The sequence below is a fragment of the Diplotaxodon limnothrissa genome, linkage group LG18, assembly GCF_057381915.1.
Source record: "Diplotaxodon limnothrissa isolate DT_005_m linkage group LG18, D_limnothrissa_male_GT1.1, whole genome shotgun sequence".
Lineage (NCBI taxonomy): Eukaryota > Metazoa > Chordata > Actinopteri > Cichliformes > Cichlidae > Diplotaxodon > Diplotaxodon limnothrissa.
The window spans coordinates 26,182,711-26,206,961 of NC_140613.1; the positions used below are offsets into that span (position 1 = coordinate 26,182,711).

At 41.7% G+C, this 24,251-nt stretch overlaps 3 protein-coding genes across 4 annotated transcripts in view; 2 read left to right on the plus strand and 1 right to left on the minus strand.

The window, feature by feature from the left end:
- Window positions 1-6,081, plus strand: part of LOC146613801 (uncharacterized) — an 8,477-nt gene extending 2,396 nt beyond the window's left edge. For both annotated transcript variants that reach the window (XM_085378730.1, XM_085378731.1), the window contains 4 exons: window positions 576-866; window positions 2,380-2,655; window positions 2,781-2,941; window positions 4,572-6,081. In XM_085378730.1, coding sequence (XP_085234856.1) covers window positions 576-866; window positions 2,380-2,655; window positions 2,781-2,941; window positions 4,572-4,616 — 773 coding nt within the window. In that variant the 3' untranslated portion in view covers window positions 4,617-6,081. The remainder of the gene's footprint in view (window positions 1-575; window positions 867-2,379; window positions 2,656-2,780; window positions 2,942-4,571) is intronic.
- On the minus strand, window positions 5,907-7,672 carry mgst3a (microsomal glutathione S-transferase 3a). Its single transcript, XM_085378733.1, has 6 exons — window positions 7,532-7,672; window positions 7,100-7,226; window positions 6,943-7,016; window positions 6,774-6,831; window positions 6,542-6,614; window positions 5,907-6,449 (listed from the first exon to the last, which is right to left on the minus strand). The coding sequence occupies exons 2-6, from the start codon at window positions 7,214-7,216 to the stop codon at window positions 6,319-6,321; spliced, it is 453 nt and encodes a 150-aa protein (XP_085234859.1). The 5' UTR covers window positions 7,217-7,226; window positions 7,532-7,672; the 3' UTR covers window positions 5,907-6,318.
- Window positions 7,673-12,021: 4,349 nt separating this feature from the next.
- Window positions 12,022-19,803, plus strand: LOC146613803 (leucine-rich repeat-containing protein 52-like). Its single transcript, XM_085378729.1, has 2 exons — window positions 12,022-12,670; window positions 19,475-19,803. Exons 1-2 carry the CDS (start codon window positions 12,022-12,024, stop codon window positions 19,801-19,803), a joined length of 978 nt encoding a protein of 325 aa, XP_085234855.1.
- The last annotated feature ends 4,448 nt before the right edge of the window (window positions 19,804-24,251 follow it).

Sequence of the window (24,251 nt, forward strand, 5' to 3'; positions counted from 1 at the left end):
GATTTTAAAGCCGGTCCTACAACCGCATCCAAGAATAACATGCAGCTTATCTCAGAACTGTCGGTGAAAATTATTCTTGGAGCTAAGTTTAATTGAGCTGCATTTTAAAGAGGTGCAATTTCACAATTTGTGTATATTTTCTAAGTTCACTATTTTGTCATGTGTTGAGAAAAACACAGATTTTAAAATTACATGGTCTAATATTTACATTTAGCATAACTGCAACATTCTTTTTTCGTTTTTTTTTTTTAAAGACTCGAAAGGACTTGAAATTCAAAGTTTCAGACTTGTGACTTGACTCGGACTTTTACACCAGTGACTTGAGACTCGACTCTGACTTGCCTGACATTACTTGAGACTTGACTTGAGACTTGAGGATAAAGACTTGAGACTTACTTGAGACTTGCAAAACAATGACTTGGTCCCACCTCTGCTATTTTGCTATTTTAACACTCACTTGATAAGTAATTAAAATACCTTTATGTTAATCTAAACGTGACAAAGTCATCACTAGTCTGGAAAACGGTCCTAAAGTCAAAGTCTCTTTAACAGGAGTTCTCTTTATCAAATTACAGGTCAAAGCAGTGCTCTGCCCAATGTCTTCACACCGGCCGTCTTCCTGAATCATCCTGGAAGCTCAGCATCTTCTAACCTGACAGAGTATCCTGGGAATGAGTCCCCAGAGCATGCACGTATTCCTGCAGGCAGGGATGAATCCGCGGGTGAAACCACAACCCTCAGCGAGACAGAAGGAACAGTCCGTGCAGAGACTCTGACAGATGCAGCACTTAAAACCCACTTGTTCACAGCAATCCCCGCAGCACTTACATCTCAGCACGCAGACCTCGGTACTCTAACTCCTTCAGGTAATCAGCCTCATATGACTTGTCTTAAAAAGCTGCATCTTTATAATTAGGAACGTGCGATTATGTGATTATATCATAATTCTATAATTGTCCATCTATAATTTTCAAGTCCGGTCTGTTTAGATTGACCAGACTGGAACTTTAAAATAAAACTTCCCACACACTTAAACACTGCCTGTTTGCAAATACAGGCTCTTCTTGGGCACAGTCCCTTTTGCCAGCAATGTTCGTGCAACACACTCCTCGCCTGACCTGACCCCCGCTTGACTGGACTGAGAATAAGAATGTGTGTCGCAACCTTGTTTAAAAGATTCCTTTTATAGATTATATAAATATAACCCACTCAGCTGATGCTGTGTTACCGCTTTGAGAAGCACAGAAATAACAATATGACAGATCCCTCTCACTTGTCCCTTTTTGACCCTTTGTTGTTGCCCCGTCCCTGCAGAATAACGTGCAGGCTGTGTGTGGCTTCTCGCTTTGAAAGCTGAAAATATTCTCACTCGAAAATATTCTCACTATAATCCAATTAGAAAACAAACATTTTTGTGGTTTGTGTATTTTGTTGACACCGCACAGTACTTTGACAGTCTGTCCGTTCTGCTGCAGGAATGTAGTCCGGCTGTCAATCACACCATGTGCACCACATTCTCAGCCCCCACCAAACTGTCAGTGCAGGCACATGCGCATGAGGTGAAATGAAATACACCCACACCGAGAGAAAGTTATTGTTCTACGCATAAACAATCATCAGCCACTTTATTTCGTTACACCTGTTCAACTGCTCATTAAAGCTAATCAGTCAATCACATGGCAGCAGCTCAGTGGATTTAGGCATGCAGACACAGTCAAGTTGACCTGCTTAAGGTGAAAACAAGCATCGGATTTCTTGGCAGACTTTGGGCCTTTAGCACCAGATGAGCCATGTACACCACAGCCTACCTGAGTATTGTTGCTGACCATGTCCATCTCTTTATGAGCAGTGCGTACCCACTATGTTGTGAAAAAAGGCCTCCACAGACACCTGATCTCAGTCTAGTAGAGCACCTTTGGGATGTGGTAGAACAGGAGATTCACATAATGGTGTGCACGTGACAAATCTGCAGCAACTGTTTGGAATCGCTGGGATATATTTAAATTCTTAAGCAAACAGTAGCTACTTATTTAATGTAGTTCTGTGGCTTTAAGCTGAGACCTCAGAGTCCAAAGCTCTTGGAGAAAAGACTGTGGATTTATCTGATTCAAGAGTACCTCTGTGTGAGCAGTGATGCTTGAAAGCGCAGGCCATTGGGATTCACAGCGTTCTGATATACTGACAAAGGTTTTCTGTAATTTGCACAGATTTTTGTCACGGCGTGAGCCACACATGCTGCACAAACACAATCGCGGCAGCTTTAACGTCAGCAGGGCAGTGCAGCGTTACCTCTGGCTGTTGTGAATGCATTTCATTTCGTTTGAAGAATCTGTACTGTTTTGAATTGATACAGCACTGCGCTCACATCCCCCCTTTCAGCTGCCGCAGAGAGCCTTTCATCCGCGCCGACTGTTCAGAGCACCACCCCTCTGCACCCTGCAGCTACAGAAGGCAAAACCCCTCTGACCAACCATTCCCTCTCTACCTTTTCATCTCAGCCAGCCCCAGCAGTGCACCACACAAGCTCCACAGCACCCACCTTCACCACATGGCCACACTCTGAATCTCTGAACACAGCTACCGCATCTCCAGGTGGAGCCCCTGCTGGGTCGGTGTACAAGGAGGTCCAGTCTGTAAATAAATTTGGCGGTGAAGGTAAGGTGACTGGCAGGTGCTAAGTGTGATGAGGTGTTGCCTTAAGCTTCTCCCATTGAGTTGTTTTGCCTTTACCATGACCTATTTTATTTTCTTCATATCATATCAAATTCTTTATCGTGTAGAGAGGTCCGGTCACCGTTCCAGCTCCCCTCTAGACCCTCTGCTGGCTGGTCTGCTGTCAGTGTTTATTGTCACCACAGCTATCGTCTTTGTCGTCCTCTTCCTCAAGTTCCGCCAGCGCACTAACCACCCGGAGTTCCATCGTCTGCAGGACCTGCCCATGGTAAGATACAGTCTAGTACCTTTGCATTACCATTTTCACCACTTTTTTTTAAACAATCTCCATCTTAGAAGTCCCCAAACTTTATGAAAGTCAAATACCAAATAACTGCATCTTTTATTAAGCACCCTTCACTGTCAAGATGAACTTGGGTATTAGAATATTAACTGCAAGCAGAGATGACATATTGGAACGTGACTTGGCCGCTAGCTTATTTCTTGATCAGGGGTTACTCTTGAGATGTGGTTTAGCTGATTAAAAATATTCGAGAGCTTAGGTAAGAGAAACTGAAAATTATTTTCATATATTTTATTAGATCCTCACTAGCCACTTCATTATTTACACCTTGCTAGTGGTTGGCTGGACCCCTGTGGCCTTCAGAACTGCTTTTATTCTTTGTTGTCTAGAGTCAACAAAACATTCCTGGAAACATGCCTCAGAGATCTTGGTCCATATTGTCACGACAACTGATAAACCTGCTGCTTTATCAGCTGTGCATCCATGATGTGAATCTCCAGTTTCACCACATCCCAAAGGTGCTTGATTGGACTGACATCTGATGACTGTAAAGGTCATCCGAGTACAGACAACTCATTGCCAAGATACCAGTTTGAAAGGATTTGAGCTTTGTGACATGATGTGTTGTGTGAAGCAGCCATCAGAAGATGAATATGCTCTGATCATAAAGGGATAGATATGGTCAACAACAGTATTCAGATAGTCTGTGACATTGTGCCAAGAAAACACCCCCAACACCATAACGCCACCAGCAGCAGCCTGAAACATTGATATAACGCACAATGGATCCCTCGTGTTGTTTTCGACCATTTCTGACCCTACCATCCAAAATGTTGCAGCAGATATAGATTTATCAGGCCAGGCAACATGTCTCCACATTTTCTATTGTCCAACTTTGGTAAACCTGTATGAATTGTAGCCTCAGTTTCCATGTCTTAACCCACAGGGTACTCTTCTGCACACCTGGGTTGTAACAAGTGGTTTATTATAGTTTTTATTAGAGTTATTACAGTTAATGTTGCCCTTCTGTATGACTCAAGCAGCCTGGGCAGTCTCCTCTGACATCAACAAGATATCACACAATGAACTGCCACTAACTGGATTTTTTTTTCCTTTTTGGACCATTCTCTGTGAACTATAGAGATGCGTGTGTGGGAAAATTTCAGTAAATAAGCCGTTTCTGAAGGTCAGCCCACCCCATCTGGTGCCAACAACCATGCCACAGTCACAGTTTCTTAAATCACAGGTGTCGAACTCCAGGCCTCAAGGGCCGGTGTGCTGCAGGTTTTAGATGTGTCCTTGATCAAACACAGCTGATTAAAATGGCTAAATGACCTCCCCAACATGTCCTGAAGTTCTCCAGAGGCCTGGTAATGAACTAATCATTTGATTCAGGTGTGTTGACCCAGGGTGAGATCTAAAACCTGCAGGACACCGGCCCTTGAGGCCTGGAGTTCGACACCCCTGCCCTAAATGCACCGAGTCTCTGCACTGTGATTAGGTCATTAGATATTTCTCCAACAGGAGGTATACCTAATGAAGTGGCAAGTGAGCGCATATTTTGAATTATGCTCTGTGGAGTACTGATAATGTTTTTTAAAATCACCTTATTTAGGATGATTTGATGGAGGACACGCCACTGTCCAGGTACACCTACTGACAGAAGATCCTGTTCTGTCAGTCACTTCCATCACTCAGAGGACCGAAGCAAATCTAACACCAAAGGAAGACCAGTTTGGATGTGAGCAAAACCTCTCTTTGGCACTGAGAACCTACTGTTAGCGATTAAGAAAAAGTTAAAACACATTTAACCAAGGACTGTTAATGTTTTAAGCGGGAAGTTTCTTCCACATTCCTTTTAAAGTTTTGGAGACATTCAGTGTGCTGAGAACTCCCCACCCCGATGGAAATTAAGATGACTCTGCGCCCCTGACTGACTCCTGCACAGCACTTTAATATGACACAAACGGTTACACTGCCCTCTAGGGGTGATCTGAGGTAATGTGGATCAAGGTCGCATGAAGTCCTCCGTAATTGTAAGAATAGCCAGTAAGGCAGAATGAAGGCTCATGGGAAAGCTGCTCAAAACAATCACAATCCCTTGGGTGACCAAATGTTAGTGAAGTGCATTTTCAAATCCAATTGCCCAATCTGCATCATGTGAAGCTAAGGTCTTGCAGAAAGTTGACAAAAAATTAAACAGATTTTACAATTGAAAAGCCACATCTTTGGAGATGTGGACACAGACACGCCAGGTCTCCAACAGTGGAAACCACTTTATTTTTCCAAATTGTAATTTAGCCTGAATTACAAATGCAGATTACTTACTGTTGCAGCTGTTAAACATGCAGTTATGTTCACAAAGTCATGGAAATCTTGAATATAGTGATTGCTTTTCTTTAAATGTTTTGTCTGCCAGTGTTTACTGAGGAGATACCCTGCTAAGCCAAATACTTAGATATCTGTAAATTGTAAAACTCACTTAGTAAAATTGTTGTTCGCACACAGTGGAGGTTTGAGAGCAGCATTGGAATCATTTTAAGGGTCCTCCATCTGGACTGGTTGGAATGCACTGCAAATACAGTGGAACGAAGCTCTTATGTTTTAACTTGGTTACTTTACTGCCTGCAGTGATGTATGATGAAATGCAAGAATGACTTTCCTGTTTAATGAAAATAAATATATCGAATCTATGTGGGGTGTGGCAAACGCAATAATAGGTGGGTAAGCTCTCAGGCATTATGCAGAGTCACTGTGTGAACGACAGTTTCTATTGTCAACTATGATTCGCTTAAGACTTCAGCAGCGTTGGTTCCTGCCTGTCCAGACAAGGTAGGTGCACTTTGAACATTACTCCAGAAAGAGCCACTCCCTCCACACACAGGCCATTGTTAACCACATTCAGGCAAAGAAATTAAACAGCTGGTATGAGAAGGTGTCAGTTTTATGACAAACAGGAGAATAGAAGTTATGGAGGATTTTAATTACAAAAGCAGGACAGTTGAATAACCATCTTTAGTCACTCAGTGTACAAAGTTCCTTTTCAGCACAATAAACAAGGAATTTCTTCATCATTACTTCTTTTTATTCATTAATAAATGCACGACTGTAGATGATATTAAGAGTTTAGACCCAATTCATAGATTGCTGTTAACATTATAAGAAACTGATAACTCATGTATGTTACAAGAGTGCTAGTCTGCATTATTCTAAATCAGGCCATACAGTTCTTGAAGAACTAGTCAGATCAGCTAACACACCTGACTTAACCACTTAAAGATGAGCACAGTGCAAGTGTATGAGTTACACCATAGCGATGATGACTGAATTGGCCCAGGCGTAAATTTTCATTACATATTGGATCAAACACCAAAACGGCTCATACGTGAGCTCCCCCTCCAGCCCAGCAGAGAGCCTCCGAAGTTCAGTGTGGCCAGCATCATCCCAAGTAAAGCCAGATTTCCAAAAGCTCCCCTCATTCTTTTTTTAGGATCTAATTAAGATGAGAGACAGACATACATTCTGACCATGTTTTATGATATAAGAAGAATAGAAATCGATGTGAACTGCTGAACGGTTTCTTACCTCCTGTAGAGTAACCGTGTGCATAAACCTCTCTGCTGATAATCCACACGACTCCAAGTCCACTGACCAGACGCTGCAACAGCCACACAAACAATCAGATGCAACAGGACTTGACAGAACGGCTACCCATTGCATGCAACAAGTTGTGAACATTTTTAGCCAAAACGTTGTGACAAAGTTGACAAAAATAATTTGTATGATTATGGTGCAGATACAACGAAAATAAACTTACAGGTGAATGAAAACCGCCAACAGCCAGGCAGAAGAGGAAGGCAGGGTAGGATTCCAGGCTGGTGAGGAGGTCACAAGAGCGACGTTAACATCAACCTGCTTCTTTGTTGTCGATGAAAGAACATGACATAATGCTGCTGACATGGATTACATTACCTTACTATACTTACGTGTTTTGGTGTGCCCGCTGGATGCAGTTGAAAATGTTCCCAGTTTCTGGGTCGTTGCTGTACATCTGAGGATACTGCAAGGCGTGACAAGTTCATTCGTACAGGACAGCACCTTTCAACAGGTAGCCTCCACTGTGCTCCATATTTGAATACTCACGTGCACATTGTACTTCTTCCTGGCTTTGCCAACTTTAATGGCCAGATGTGTAACCATGACCATACTAGCCATGCCAGTCAGCACCACATATCCATAGTCTTTGGAAAGCACAACCATCCTGACAGACCTGGAAAATGAATTAGAAATATATTGTGGCTCATATCGAAAGTACTCATTACACTTTTATTTTGGTAAGAAAGGCAACGCAAGCGTTTCCTCCCCCGGCTAACACATAAAACAAAGTGTCCATTTTCGGACCCTCTAACAACACAATTACCTCGAACACCTGAGGAGAAAATTAGCCGTGCAGCTACCGGCGCAGATAAAGGACGTCTCACAAACGAAAGGTCAAACGAGAAACACCAGCAGCACCATGACTCGTCAGGGCTGCTTTGAAAGCGCACGAATTACAATAAACATGAACACACTCACCTTGACGAAGCAACCAAAGTTCACAGATACAACCCTGGAAAACACCGACCACCGTGAAGTTTCCGTCTGAATATATCTGCATGCGTGCGGCTTACGTAACATTCACGGGGGGGCGTGGCTAACAGCCCACTACTGGGATATCTACGTTTCAATTCAGTTTTATAGCTAATGCGTGTTAAAGGTTAGCTGTAAGACTCGTAAGGATAGACCGAAGCCTTTTTTTTTTTAAATAAGCACATCATTGCGGAAGTAAAGACTCCTCACGCCACACAGGCTTCACATTGACCACAACCCTGTAGGCAAATACTAACACCGACTCATTATATACGTGCGCGTATATGTGCTAAATGTCAGCGATCCAAGTTATCTTATCATAGCACTGCTCCACATTTCCTGATTAGTTCCGCCTATCTTACATGCAAACCTGCTCCCCAACAGGACTGACCAGCGTGAATGGACTGTGCTACCAGTAACTTGCAGTTAACTTCACCTCCGGTGTTACTAAAGTTGTACGTTTTTGTATTTGTTTTTTATTTTTTGAAGTAGGGGAGTTCATGATTTTTTAAGTGGGCGGTGCAAGGAGGAACAAAGGACAACACAGGGGGAGGAGGTGCCGGAAATGAGGATGTGTAACCAGAAGTTAAAATGGATTGCTGTGATTTGCAAAGCGTCAAAAACAATAGTTTGGGGCTTTTTAAATAAGTAACAACACAATCTTTCTACTTAAGTAAAAGGATCCCTGAAGTATTGAAAGTGAATGTACTCCAACTGACCTTTGATGATTGGATGATGGTTATTAATTTACTGATTGTGTACACAAGCTGGAATTTTTATTTTTATTATTATTATTATTATTATTTTGTTAGCCATTGTTTTTCTTTTTTCACTTTTCTTTTTATTGTTATTGTCCGCAAGCCAAAAATATTTGGGGTACAGCATAAAGTCGAGCCTAACTGCCCAGAAGCACGGATTTCTTAAAGGACATAATCTTAGAAAAGAAAAAAGCCCATTTGAAATAAAAAAAAAACAAAACATAATTTGATAACATGAGGGTAGTCTGCTCCTCTTGAAAATCAGAGTTTACGCTACCCGGACACGATTTATGTGGCAACGTTTACTGCAGAGTTAATCCCTTTCTGACTTGGCGTGCCAGACAAAAGTGGGAACCCAGTGTCATTAACGATGGCCCCATTCTTTTGAAGTGACTTATATTAGCCATGTCAGTGAGCCAGCTCACAACACCTGGTGCAGAGCGCAGATTTTCTTGGCTGGAGTGCAGCCACATTATTGTGCCCTGTGATGAGGGGAACAGGGATCTGACATGCCAGGGTTTCTTGTATCAAATATCAGGTCAAGTTGAGGTATGCGCACCACTGTTAGAGGTGTCATTGGTTCAGTGACATTTAATAGTTTATATAGCACCTTTACACAAAAAAGTCAAAGGTCAAAGGCCTCTGTGAATAAGTAACATTTCAACTGCTTTTTGAAAATTTTCAAAGACAGAGTGTTTTAGAGGAGAGCACATTCCAGAGAGTGGGGGGCTGCAGCACCGAAGGCTCTGTCCTTTAAAAGACCCTGGCCTGGTGAGGGGGATGGCAAGTAAGCCTTTAACTGGGGAATGCAGTGTGGGGTGTAGGGAAGGGAGGATAAGACTGAACAAGTACAGGAGAGAAAGAGCATGTGGTGGTTTGTAGGTTAGGTGGGGGTGATGTAAGGCCAGGACTTGTTGCAGGTAAGAACTGTGAGTTCTGAGCTTGTGCAGAGCTAACGGGATATCACTGCAATAATCCAGGCAGGAGGTGATGAAGGCATGGATGAGGGTTTCAGCTGAGGACTCTGAGAGATGAGGTAAGACTCTAGAGGTGTTCTTTAGGTCGTAGAAAGAACTTCTAGAGATGGATCTGATATATGATGAGAATTAGAGCCTGGGCTCCAGGATGGCACCCAGATTGAGAACCCCTGAAAATTAATGACCTTTACCCATGTTAAGGTGAAGGTCAGCCCCTTTCAGGAGTCGTGACTTGACACAAGAGTTCAGTTGTATTGTTTTTCAATATGATAAAGCTGGATTACATCCAGATTTAGATGGCATCCAGGGACTTAATGAGAGACAGAGAAGTGAACTGACTAGAGGGTTTGGTGCTGAGATACAGCTGTGTATCATCAGGATGGCAGTGGAAGCTCAGCCCATGGTGGCAGATAGTCTGACCACGAGGGGCACGCAAACTGTGAAAAGAAAAGGTCCCAGCTCAGAGCCTGGTATTTGGGAAGGACCTGAATTTGTAAAATCCTTGTAGATACTGATGTGAGGATGTGTTGCCAGTTTAACAGTGATTGGATGCTTTCGTGAATATATTTCTTTTTTTTTTATTACTTTGTGTGACTTGTAATACAGGAACACTCAAAGCAGCATAACCTTCACACCAGCTGTTATAACGGAAGAAATTTGTATGTCTGCAGATTAAATAGGATAAATAGGGGGATTCTTCTTACAACACTAGATTTAAAGGATTACAAAAACACCTTTCGGCTGCAGCTCTTTCTTCCAGTGTTTTGCATTTTTCTGCCATGCCATTCTAGACGGTTAAATATAATGATGAATATTTTAGGGAAAACAGAGAGTAAGACAGATGTGCCTGTGCATGACTGTACCTGCTGGAGATTCCAAGAAAACAAATAGCAGAGGTTAGACGTTGTCAGGAATAATGCAAAGCCTGTATTTTGAAGTCTGCTTGCCAATCAAACAAGAACTGGTCCTGCTATGCGCTTTCAAAATAATGGTTCCTCAAAGTATATATGAGATGATTAGATTTTAAATTTTTTTTTAAAAAAATTCTCAATGTTCTTAATGTTTTAAAAGTATCTTCTTCTACCCTTTCTGTAAATATCACATCTAGATATTTAAGCCTCCAGATTTTATGTTTTTATGCCTGCAGCATTCCCTCATATTTGTCATTTGTCATTTTATGCACATTCCCCAACATCTATATTTGGAAATTTGGGGATTTTGTCAAAAAATCAGCTTTGGCTTTGCACAATGCTGGACTGAACTTGCTGAGTTATGGCTTATGTTTGGTTTATACAGTTTTGCTTCCTGTATGATCATAAAAAGAGAGCAGATAAATTTAGACATCTATTTAAAAAAATCCTTGTGCAATAGCTTAAAACTATATAAAAATAGTTACACAAAGACCATTACATGGTTGCTGTTTCTGTGTAACATTACCAAGTTTTCGTCACTAGATGTCCCCATAAAGTCACTAAATATCCTTGACGCAAAACAGCTGTGTGGATTAAGTTCAGTCCACATGGATCGAAAGCGTGAAAAAAGCATTAGGTTATACACAGGCCCACTGTTCTGACACACCATCGCAGGGTAAAAGGCTTCCGCCTGGTTTTGTTGACGTGCGCGAGCGGTCAGCGTTCAGCAGGTTGCTGGCTGTCGACTCGGGGTAGCGCCTTTCACGGACTGTCAGCGGCACATCTGTCCTCCTCCTCCTCCTCCTCCTCCTCCATCACGCCGAGTCTGATTCAGCACTTCAACACCTACACAGAGAACCAAGAATAGAGACAGGGCTCACACTGAGACTGGAAAGAGGAGGAAAAACAACTGCAGCCTGAGACCACCTAGTACCATCTCATCTCAGCCCATCATCTGCTGGCTGTATACATCAGGGAAAGTTTCAAGTGGGTGGGCTGGCTGCCTCTGTGACAGTCAGTCACATACAGAGAAAACCCACGAGATGCACATCCAGGTACACCTGATCCTACTCCTGAGACAGGCTGATGAAAAGTGTGCACGCTATCATCCCCACAAACAGATCTTTACATACACATTCTTACATCCACGCAGCTTTTACCCACAGACCCTCCAGTAGTGTTTGAAGATGTAATCACAGCGCCCGTGCTGGCAGCTAAAGCATCACAGGTCACCTTACACTAGGTGTCAACTGTGCGCGGGCTTTAATATTTAATGTCAGCCTTACATTACCTCCACTGCCCAGACCCTTCCACTCCCCACGCTCCATCTCACTCCCGAGCGTGAGATCACTCCGCAGCCCCCCCCCCCCCCCCCTCTCCCTTTCAGTGCGCCCCCTTTATTTGGATTCAGTTTCGGAAAGCGAGAGGATGGCAAACATGTAACGGAACAACTGACTGCAAGCAGCAGCGAAGCATCAAAGGACGTCGGCTTTTTTACGACGTGCGAACAGCTGTCAGCAGAATACACTCAATAAATTCATGAAATTCGAAACAGCACCAAGGCAGCCGACCGTCAAGTCCAGCACAGCGGATGCGCGTCGGATCCAGAACCAACAGACAGGATGAACTGAGACATTACGCGCGAGAGGTTGCCACGGGCACGTTTGGGCTTGACCTCGGCGGAGATCGTTTCTTGGGACAAGCGGCTCGCACGGTGATGATGTATCAATGAAGAATGTCACTGCGACCGACTCTGTCCAAACAGGGTTGATGAAGCCCTCGGCGGTGTCATGCGTCTTGCCCCGCAGCCAAGCGCGCAACCCCTGCGGCTTCTAGTTCTGCTCCTCCTCGCGAAAGCGGTCCCCTCATCCCCGGTAATCTCCACTGGCTGCCCGGACAGGTGCGTGTGTGACGACCAACTTGTGGTCCAGTGCGCTGGGCAGCATCTGACCACCTTCCCGGTCAACCTTCCGCTGGCCACGCGGCAGCTCATCATCTCAAACAACCGTATCGCGGAGCTACCGCCTCTCGCGCTCAACTACCTCTCTGACCTGGTGTACCTGGACTGCAGCAACAACTCTCTGACGGAGATCTCAGAGTCCACTTTTGGGAATCTACGCAAGCTGGCCTACTTGGACCTCTCCTTCAACACTCTGACCCGGATCGAGGACAGGACGTTCGGCCCCTTGGCGAGCTTGGTGATGCTGAGGATGACAGACAATCCGGGGCTCTCCGAAATTCACCCGGACGCTTTTGTGGAGAACGCGGCCCTTCAGGTACTCGATGTGAGCCGAAACAACCTGACGGTCTTCAACATCACCTCCCTGATCGCGCTGCCCGCCCTGCGCTCAGTGGGGCTCAGCGGGAACCCGTGGAGCTGCGAATGCGACAACGAGGACCTGTCCTTGTGGGTCCATCTGGAGGGCTTCAAGTTCCAAGGTCTTGTCAGTTATCTACTCTATTTTTTCTATCAACAAAGAACATCACTTACATTTGCTTTGGTGAGAGGCCCCAGAGAGCCAGTCATACACAAACATTGTTACTCCATTTAATTGTTAGATAATTCTCAGTTACATAAACTGGCCTCCCGATGGAGGTTCTTTCAGTAACAGAACAGCATCCACTAATAAGATCAACAAAGTGCCCGCGCAGCACCTTTCATAAATCCAGCTGTGTTGTATGTCGATAAGCAACAACTTATATGAAGAAGCACTTTAGAAGTAAACAGACAAAGGGCTACTTTAATAGCTAAAAAATTATGGTGAATCTAGAGGCTAAGTCATTGTTTATAAGCTGGAATTACTTCTGTTTAATGTGCAGAATTTTTTTGCTATTATTTGAAATCACTGAATTGAAATCCCCACGTCTGCACAGTTTAACCACAAGGCACTGATTCAAAATCAGCTATTGAACCCCTTTTGTCCCATCTTCTGTGGAATATAGTTTGAAGGTCATTTGATTTCGTTTAATTTATCTGGGTCTTAGTCATATGCACATATACATTAGAGCTTCAGGGGCCCTGAAACTTTTGCCTTGTTGGTTGGTAATCGAGATTGGTGTCCTCCTACAAAGTGACAGTCCTTTAACTGTGATATTTTTTGTTTTTTCACACCTTACATAATTAAAATTCTTCGTATAAGACAGAAAAGATGTTCAAACATGATGGCAAAATGGCAGCAAAGCTCTTCCTTTTGACTCCCTCAAGGAAAGAATGACTCTGTGTCTTTCTGAATACATGCAGAGGCTTAACTACTGGATTTCCCTCACACCATGTCACTCCCTGTCATGTCTGCATCTCAATACACACACACACACACACACACACACACACACACACACACACACACACACACACACACACACACACACACACACACACACACATGCCATGTGGTATCCATGTACACCACAACTCTGCAATGTGCTGTTAGTTTGATGTAACTTCACTCCTCTCTCATCTTTCAGTGGGATGAGACGCAGGTGACAGCAGTGGAGCGTGGCAGCAATCAGACTATCAAATGACAAAGAGGGTGAAAGAAGATCGTAGGCAGGGACCCACTTGATTTGTCTTCTGGCGACTTTACTCATAAATTCTGTTCTGCTCTCTGCAGTGATGAAGGAAACAAGGCGTTTCTTTTTTGTTTTGTTTTTTAAATCTGAGAATGACTAATCAATCTGCTATCAGGCTCCTGCGTTGCAGGCGTGATAAATGGATCATGGCTCCACCATCAAATATTGATCCCCTTTGTTTTGTTGCTGTCAAGCTGATAAATGTGTCCGGTATTCCATCATCGTTCTTACTTTGAGTTATTATGCTCGTGGATAATGGTGTGGATGTGTCACTATGCAAAAGGGCAGCTGCTATTTATAGTGTGATTTACTGAGCAAGAAGCCAGCCATAATTCTAACACCACAGCTATAATACAACTGCCACGCTCACTAAAAAGGCATCCCCTGCTCTTTTCCCTCTCACACACACGCACACATACACACACACTATAGTTCATCATGCTCCCTGTGAAGCTCAGACTGAGTCCAAAAGGAGTCCTGCAAGAGCTGTCCCATTTTCCTGCCTCTCGTTGCCTTTTGTCTAGCTTAATTTGGAGTTGAGTCTCTTCCAGTGACAGCTGCCAGCGAGGGAGAAGGCGGACACATGGATACAAACATTCTCTACATCTACACGCAGCCTTTGGTAAACACTATAGAAACTCACACACATACACACCCTCACAGGCGCAGATTTTACACACTGACTGATTTGTGCACTGAGACGTTTAAACACAGACAAAGCATACTTGTGTAGCTGGGGGGTGGGGAGGGGGTTTCTGGGGGGGGGCGTAGAAAAACATTTTAGAGACGGTTGTTTTTCAGCTGCAAGCTCCGGCTCCCAAGCCTTGTTATCGCTTGCCTGGGTCTCACCTGGCTCATGCAACATGGCTCGCCTTGTCTCCTCGGTTTAGGAAATGCATCGAGACCAAGCGAGAGACAGGGAGAGAGGGAGCGAAAGAAATAAAGCCTCAGGAAGGAACCAACAGATTCTCCTCTGTCTCGCCTTCCTGGCTAGATTAGCACTCTCTCAGCTGTTATATAAGGAAAGCGTCTAGAAATAGAGCAGTGTGGATGGGGGAAGGAGAGAGGGAAAGCCCTGTCCTTTGATGTCAGTCCCTGTAGGGGTATAGGGGGTGAAGCCATAAGGGTTTCCTTCCTAGCTGCCAGGCCTCCCCTCACACACACACCTGCATATGCAAACACACACACGCGGACATGTGCATCCACAACCATTTGCAGATTCAGATTGGAAACTTAAATCTCATGCAGACACATGCATGTACAGTGCATTAAGTGGGAATGCACACTGTACGTATTTGTGTCTGCATGGAGGGCTGTCGGAATTTGAGCAGCATATTGTGTGAACAGTGAGCAGCAGCAGAAGCTTCTGAGAGGATCAGAGCAGACTTTGAATTTTCCCTGCTATTAAGCTTAGAGGAGCAGAGCCTCCTCGTGTTCTTCAGCTGCATGCTCATTTTTTAATCTTTGAGACACATAAGAGCTTCTCTGAGCATAAAAGCAGAGATTTCAGCGCACAGTGAATAATATATTAGGGGAAGCATACATTTCATTGAGATGGAATTGTCGAGTAGTTTGATTGAAAGCGACGGTATGATCCCTGTCACCCTCTGTCAAATCACACCTCCCACCAACCTGAGCCTGTTTTTATATGTGTTGCCAGTGAGCAAGCGGAATAGGTTTAAACAGCTAAAAGTAATTGAGTGTGAACATTTGAAAACAATTAGGTAAAATATTAACTAAACAGTTGATATAAAAATGAAAGAAAAGCGATTAACAAATAGGTGAATTAGTCTAAAAGACTGAATGTGCAGGTTAAATGCAGAAAGAAGTAAACAAATTCAGCTGAACTATAACAATAAGCAAGTAAAAATGCTGTTGACTTGGAGTTGACTTGGAGTTGACTTGGAGCAATTAAGGGTGCAACAATAACGGCTAAACACCTGCATTTAATGGCCTTGTTGATTCATGTGAGGTCATCAGTGAATATGGACGTGGCCGATCTTCATTAATCACAAACACATAAAGAACTGAAAGAAAACAGTACAGTTATCTGTTATAATAACAACTTTCTTTCTTCTTTGTTTTTGGCAGAAATTGGGAATTAAAGAAAACCAAACTGGTTATTAGCCAAACTGTTACTTCAAACATCAGGATTGGCATCAGCCCAATATTTCAAAATCGTATGTGTCTCTTAAAGTAGTTTCATAAAAAGCCAATACTTGGAAAAGGAAGTGTAGATGATTTAAATTCTAGGGTTTTTTTTCATGTCAAGACATAATAAAAATGATTTGGTCCTTAGCAGGTATTAAAATTTGGGAAACATAACCTCAGATTAGGATGTGACATATTACACAATGTCATTATTTGTTTAACAAAAATTAAGCTAAAATGCAGAATGCAGCTAGGTGCCGATAATGAAATGCACTTAATTGCAATGCACTGATCATCAGTTCTTAAAGAAGCGATTGCTGCTGCAGCCAGCAGTCTGGGAAGGTTTGTGCAGCCATGTCTAAACCATTCGAAGTCCGTCATTCTACAGCGGGAAAAATTACTCACAAGTGGAAAACATTCAAGACAGTTGTTCCCAGGAGTGGAAGTCGCAGCATATTTACCTGAAGTTCAAACTGTGCAATGTTTACAGAACCTGTAAAAAAAACAGGAGCTAGATCTCGGACTCTGAAGGCCTCAACTAGCATGTTCAATGTTAAAGTTCATGACAGTACAATTTGACAAACAGTTTGGAAAGGTTGCCAGGAGAAAGTTTATTATCTCTACAAAGAACATGTCAGGACAGCTTAGGTTAAAAAGCTGCATCCGAACAAACTACAAGACTTCTGCAACAATGGCGATATCTGGCGATAATTCACAGTGCCACATTTGGACCAAAACAGCACATCAGCACAAAAGCTGTAAAGCCCGGTGGTGGAGGGGTGATGACCAGGGCAACCTTCAGTCACTGCGTCGACCATGAACTCGTCTGTATACCAAAATATTGTAAAGTTAAATGTGATGGTCATGGATTGGCTCAGACAAACTTTACTTATGTCTAATATTCCTGTATAAGTGTAAACATACCATAAATGTAAGCTGTACTTATTTCCTACTTTTCTATTAAAACAGAAATAAATGAGGGACTTTTTCACAGTACTGTATATAAAATGTTTTGACGGTCATTATTATTATTATTATTGTTTATTGTCATCTAAAATTGTCAGCTGAAATAACACAGAATACAGTAAAATGTTCATAAAGTCAAAGCTTACCTTGCTGAAAGACCAATGATCTCTGCTACAATGATCTGAATTTGCACACAATGACCACCTAATGGATCTTCACCCAAACTGGGCAAGATCACATTCATCATTCTCAGTCTATTTGAATTCTTATCAATTTGTCCAATACAGCAAACTATTGGCAGCTGGGTGACCAACTACATACGACATAAAGCTACAAAATTATAGGGTAATACATGAGTAAACGTTTTCATTGTCATTTTTCATAGTAAAAAAAAAGATTTATGAATGTTTTGTTATTTATCAGCGGTTTGTGCGACGAGATCACTCTGTTCAATATTAATGAGATGTTTATGTAAGTGTTGTGCAGTAAGTTTACAGTTATTCTCTGATGGTCATGTCTCGGTTTTCCTCTGTTTGTTAGGGTTGTGTGAATGTTACAATTCCATGGCATGCATCTCACAGCAAAAAGAGTCAGGGTATTTTAAGCATGCTGGTATGAAAATGGGGCTACAGGAAACTGTTCCCTGTGCAGAAACTTCCAAGTCTTTTCATCTCTCCCAGTGGGAATTTCTCCTAGCACAAAAGCTCTGAAAAAACAGAAGCCAATTAAAAACAGTGGCCGCGTGGAGATGCCACACTCTGCTGTGTTGCACTTTTTTGCTCACAATAACAAAAGACTCAACCAGCTTTCAGGATTGTTATCTTAAAAAAAAGGCCTCTCTGGTGAGCTGCTGCAGGGCTCAACACCTATAATGTGGTGTGTTTAATTTTCATTCAGAGGGCTTTAAAATTATAGTTCATGCAGTTTTCCGAAAGCGAATGAACTCAATATTTTGTTAGAATATGTGGATTTCAGCAAGGTCTCAGTACTGTAGTGAAGTCATATCCAGTCCCTGATGATGAGAACCCTTATTATCTGTGGTTTCAAGCAGACACAAAGGCTCAAGTCACTCACTAATCCTGTGCAGGGAAAAGGAATTTGAATATTTCATCCATGATTTTTTCTTTTTTGTTAACATAATGCTGCATCAACAGCAGACTGTGAAGCGCAGGAAGCTCTTAAAGCTTTTGTAGTTTTCTGAAAGAAACAGCAACATTATTATGATGCAATTTGATGCCTTTTGGTTATTTATTTATTTAGAAGTATGAATGTGAATGAGTTTTGGATATCCTCGTCTCAGGATGCTGCCATTTACAAATGTTGAGGAAAACAAGTACAAACATGCTTGAATTATTCAAAAGGCTGCTCTCTTTAATGCCATATGTATGATATCGTACTTTGCATTATGTTACAACTCTCACAGCAAAGGATCTCATAGATCATATGCTAATTAGATGCAAAGGTTTTACACACATCTGCTGTACATAAGTAAAAGTACTGGATGAAGAACGTGTGAGAGAGAAAGAGCTCTGTGACAGACTGGCGACCTGTCCTGGGGGGAACCCGCCTCTCACCCTGTGGCAGCTGGGATAAGGTCCAGCCTCCCTGCGACTCTGATAAAGATAATTGGAAGAGATCGGAGGGATGAATGATATAGTACAGTGGAGGGGATAACAGGAGTTATATGTGTCCTGTCACATTTTCTACTATTTTGTAAGTTTTTGCTTTTATTATTTGGTGAAGTTTTTTTTTCTGAACTTGTACGATCTGTTAGAAAGTTGAACCACTGATTTATTGATCATTTTTACCTGGTTTTTTTTTTTGTTTGTTTATTTGTTTATGGTTCAAGCTATTACGATAAAAGTTGTGAGGTGTTTGTTTACAGTCAGCGAGTCGCCTGGAAGTAAAACAGAAGGAGACCGTGTGATGCTGAGGCTGAGGAGCTTGAACAGCTCTGCTGTAATTAGTCCTATAGAGAAATCTTGATTTTAAAGCAGCTTTAGCCCTCTGACACCAAGTGTCTCATATTTAATACATGTGTTTTCCAGACATCTATGTCATCAGTGTGGTTTGTTTAAGATGAACTGTGAGCAATAAATTGCACAAAAAATGCCAGATGTATCAAAAGCGATACAAATTGAAACTTATATTATACTATTATACTTTTTAAAATTTGTTAGAAGGTGTAATGAATTCTCCAGTTTAAAACAAACAAACAAAAAAAATTAATGGTTCAGGCTTTAGAGAGTTAACCACCTTATGATGTATTAATAAAAAGTTAAATTAATAATCATAAAGAAAACAATATTTTTATAGAAAAAGATCTGATGAACTTTCACTTGCCTTGTGTCTTAAAAATGTCACTTAACAGTAACAACATCGCTCGAGCGGTGCCACTCTAGGACAGCTGTGAACTGTCTGTGGTGCGTTTCTTTGATATTATGAAAGAAAGAAGAAAAAAAAGGATTGAGTTCTAACAATAGAAAAATGCTGATATGTTACTTTGTCCCATGATTAATCCTCACCGTTCCTCCTTGGTGTACTTTTGTGTGACAGATGAGGGCCAGACGGTGTGCGGTTCACCTGCTGATACTCAGGGCCGTCGACTGGGGGAGGTGGGCATCCAGCTACGGACGTTATGTCATCAAACACTCGGCTCCTGGGACTACCTTTTCTTTGTTGTCATCGGCTTTGTCATCTTCGCTGCTGGCACCGTGTCGGCCTGGGTGATGGGTGTCATCATGGTGCTCTATGAGCGCTACATCAAGAAGAAAGACGAGCAGCTCGAGATGGACGACGAGGAAGAAAGCATTGAGACAGGCCGTGCTGCGAGCACCAGGAGTGGCCATGACAATGGGAATTTAAAAACTTCACATACTGTTTAAAACAAAAATCCCACCCCTCTCGCCATGGATTCCCCACAGTGCCTCCTTTCAACTTCCACGACTGTCTGAGAAGTCTCATGAAACTGGGTCCGTTTATCAGGCTCAGATCTGTTAATGAATGGAACAAGGAATGTGTTTCTATCATTTTTAGTGGGCTTCCAGGTGTTGTTACACACACTGTAGTCGCCATAGTGGAGGTCTCCAGTCCTTGGGTAATACATAGACTATGTATGCAAATATATGACCACATATTTTGTTACTTTATGTGCAAAGTTAGCATTAAAAAAACTCAAAAACAACATATCTCAGAAAAACTCTGAATATGTTTTCACAGAGATATTTCTGACTGATCTTCACATCAGTTTAAAATCAGCTTTTCGAAATTTTAAAGTTTAAAAGTAAAAAAAAAAAGTCAAGACAAGGCAAAGATAGAATCTTAAGCTAAAAGTAACCTACCCCCAGGTTACCTGTGAACTGCGACCTGCACTATAGTAACACCAGTTGAAATAAAGACGGAAAACGTGGCTTACAGTTTGTGCTTTGCTGATGATATTGTTAACACTGAGTAGGAAAAGTGTGTTTTTGTGACTGTAGTTGTAGTTTTTTTTCTCCAGATCAGTTTGTCTTTTTTATTGGTACATTTTTCACTGAATATTCCTCTAAGATGCTTTATTATGGTTATCTTATGGATGTACTGAGGAAAGCTGGATACCAGAACTAAAGATGTTGACGGCTTGCTTGACAGAAACAGAGCTCTAACTGGATTTGTAGCTCAGTGAAGGAGCACAAAAGTATTTTCCTCCAAAAAAGACCTTCACCTACTGTCTACAGCTATTGGCCCATAGCTGTTTCACTGCACTGATATCATAAAAATAAAACTCATTGATAACGTTTATAGGAAAAAATATGTTTTGGGCACAGAAGATCTTGACCACTGTGAAAAATGAACAACACAGACTTTTTTTTTTTATTAAAAGACAGACATTTGCTGATGTTGAAACCAGATGTGACAAGAAAGTGGTGGATCTGAGTGAGAAATGGAGGGACACTGCACACTCATACAGTAATGATTTATCAACCATAAGCCATCTCTAAAGGGGATCATGGTTTACAAACTAAACATCATGCTATATTCAGTAAGAATTGAAACTAGCATCTGAGACCATATAGCTATTATTTTTAAAAAACAAAAACAAACTCTTAATGAAGTCAAAGACAGCGGGAGTTGAAGGGCGGTTTTTGCCATAAATTATTAAACTGCTGAACTCCTGTTTGGAAACCGTGTAGTCGCCCCCTGCTGGCCACGAGAAAGAATCAGGTTTAAGGCACTTTCACATTAGCTTCACCTTTTAGGAACAGAAGCTACATCCATCTTTGAGCAGCAATGCTGAATACATTCAGAGGTTTAAACTTATAAGGAAATTATAGCAAAAATAATCCCACTTAAGACATTTAAGAGCTAAACAAATGTGTGTGGATAAGTTTAGACATCTAAGTCGGACAATTATATCTAAGCCATAGTCAAAATATCCATGTATCCATGCATCCAGCTGTCATAGGGTGAGAGGTTGGACTGGCACAGAGAGACAGACAATGGCTCACATTCGCACCTACAGCTAGATTAGTTCTAAATCTATGAGGTAAAATCAACCATCAAAGAAAAAATGTTGCTGTTTGCGTTCCATTGTCTTAATACCAAGCTAGGCTAACCATGTACTGGCTTTATATTTAGTGGATGGATACAAATATGCCTCTCACTCAAAGAAAAAAGAATTAATCTTGTGTTACCATCATTTTTTACATGTCTGGTTTACAGCATTCGCTAAAAAATCCAATAGAAGGAAACTAGAAATGTTTGCCAAATCTTCTGTAGTAACTATAGACCCAGTTCAAATATACAAAACATTTTCCTAGTATTATAAAATGCACAAACACTATTTGGTTAAACCATACAGCCATCTTATATAGAATTGTTTTGTTTACACTGACAGTTTTCTCAAGGACCTCCATGATGGCACTAACCAAAGCAATACAATTGTGACACAGCTCGAGCTCCTCTGTGTAACATTATAAATGTCTTGTTGTCGCTCCACCCACAGGTATGACAGGAAGGAGAGGAGGAACTCCTTTTAAGGAGTGCATTTATCCCCGTGTATGTGACAGAGTGTACGATGTAGCTTTATGTGTGACTCTGCACAGTGAGAGTGTCAGTCCGTGCACTGCTGGGGCATGATTTTGTACTGTAATCCATCTTTCCCTTAATCATTAGCCCAGAAACAAACTGCTGTGGCCGTATTTGTGTTAAGGTTCTACAGTTGTTGTGAAGTGGAGAGAGCCCACAAATGCCAGCTGCTGAGATCTGTTTTGGCAGTGGGCCCTGCTGGATGGCGAGCAAACAGGACAATGTGATAAGTGATTTCTACTCTGTTGGGTTGGAGTGCAGTGTCCTATCTACTTCTGCATGCACTGTTAATGCACCAAAAAGCCTTACAAGGTGTGTATACGTTCATTAAAGAATGAAATAGGATTTCCTGTAACATACGAAAACATCCTATTTGTGATCATTTCAAAATGCTTAAAAAAAACAATTCTTTGTATTTTTTTGGTGACTGAGTTACTGTGCAAAGACAAACATTATTTATGCCCAAAATAGCAAACATGAACACTTGCTGTGCTTCAGGTTTCCATGTCACAAACCTTCCATGCTTTTAATACTTATCTGGAATTGCTCTCCATTGACCCTGACTTTAGTATCAACTTGCTTCAACCGAGACATCAGTCTGCCTTTTGTATGTGTACTGTTCCTGTCTCAGAATTATTCATTTGATTAAAGAAAAAAAAAAAGCTATGACAGACATGCGAAGGATTAGATCAGATACTTTTTTCCTGTGTTTGAAGTCAAATGTTTAGATGTATCCAAGTATAACATATCGCAGAATTGAAAGCAAAGCAGAAAAGAAATACTTTACTGAAGACATTTTGAGACACACACACATTAAATCAAATTAACGAGAGCCAAAATATATTTAGCTATACAATACTTTGTTTCCATGGCTTTGGGTTTAATTTGCTATTCTGATAATGTCAAGGTCGACTGAATGTGGCAGGATTTGTGTGCCGAAACATGTGAAGGTTTTTTGAACTGCAACTGCACAAACTGATGCCTTTCTGTAATGTGATCTACATCTAATAGTGAGAAACCTTTCTTCACACATTTACTGGCACTTCCAGTCACATATTCTTGTGAATTGTCCAAAAAGAAAAAAAAAGGTAGGGTTTTATATTTTATGTGATGAAATGAATGCACAATAATAGCATATTATAAACACAGTATTTATGGATGTGTCAGAGGTGGTGTCACAGGTATTTTATTTTTGGTCACCACAGGCCTTTCACGCGGCAAACACATGGCAGCGTTTGATGTACAAAGGTTTTCTTGTTGCATCCTTAAGAGCTATTAAAAGAAGAAAGCAAATATAAACCACAAACATAAGACAGTCAGAAAATAATTCAAATTTTTTGTTGCTTGTTTTCTCTTGAGAGAGAGAGAGAGATGATTGGAATTAATGCTGACTCATAACAGTATATATAATTATGCATGTACCGATGTTTTGATTGGTACATGCATAATTATATATACTGTTACTTCAGCAGTATGCTGAGATGCCTTCAGTCCTGTGCTCCTGATTGCTTCTATGGCTTTGGGTGGAATATTTGCATGGGTTCTGTCAGTAATGCATTGCTTAATGTGCAGGTCTATTCAGGTCTCCATACTAAACTCTCATGTATACACATACATACATAAACTCGATCATTTTGACTGTGAGCCTGTGTTAGTTTCTGCTGCAGCTTACTGATTAGGCCATGCGATGCCACAGGCAAGGGTGAGGGTGCAGACTGGAAATAGGATAGCTGATTGCCCCAATTCATGTCAGCACAGTGACACACATGAAATGACAAGGAAAACCCACGTCTCCCTCTCTGTTCGTTTACACAAGGTGAAGGTTTGCAAAGCTTGGTTTTGAGTAATAACAGCTTCCTGTTGCATAGCACGTGAATGAGCTGAATTTCAATATTTAAGTGGATGAAGTAAAATGGAACATTTTGCACTTGTTACACCCCCGTGCTTCATGGTCAACCCATACTTAGGCACACGTATGCTTAAACACACAGAGACAGAAGCCTTGGTTCTGCCTCTAATTTCCCCTTGGGGTAGAAAGACTCTTATTAACACTGATTCTGACAGCGAGTACAATAGTATTGTTTCGCATCACAAAAGGAAGCCAAAGTTCTGACCATTAAAAATATGGCGGATCTCGAAAAATATCAGTGAGCAACACGATCTGGACGGCAAACAAGGTAACAGACAACCACACACTCACTTATGACACACACTGGAAGGAAGAACTCAGATACATCTGGAAGAATCAGCTGCATCAGTCAGACAG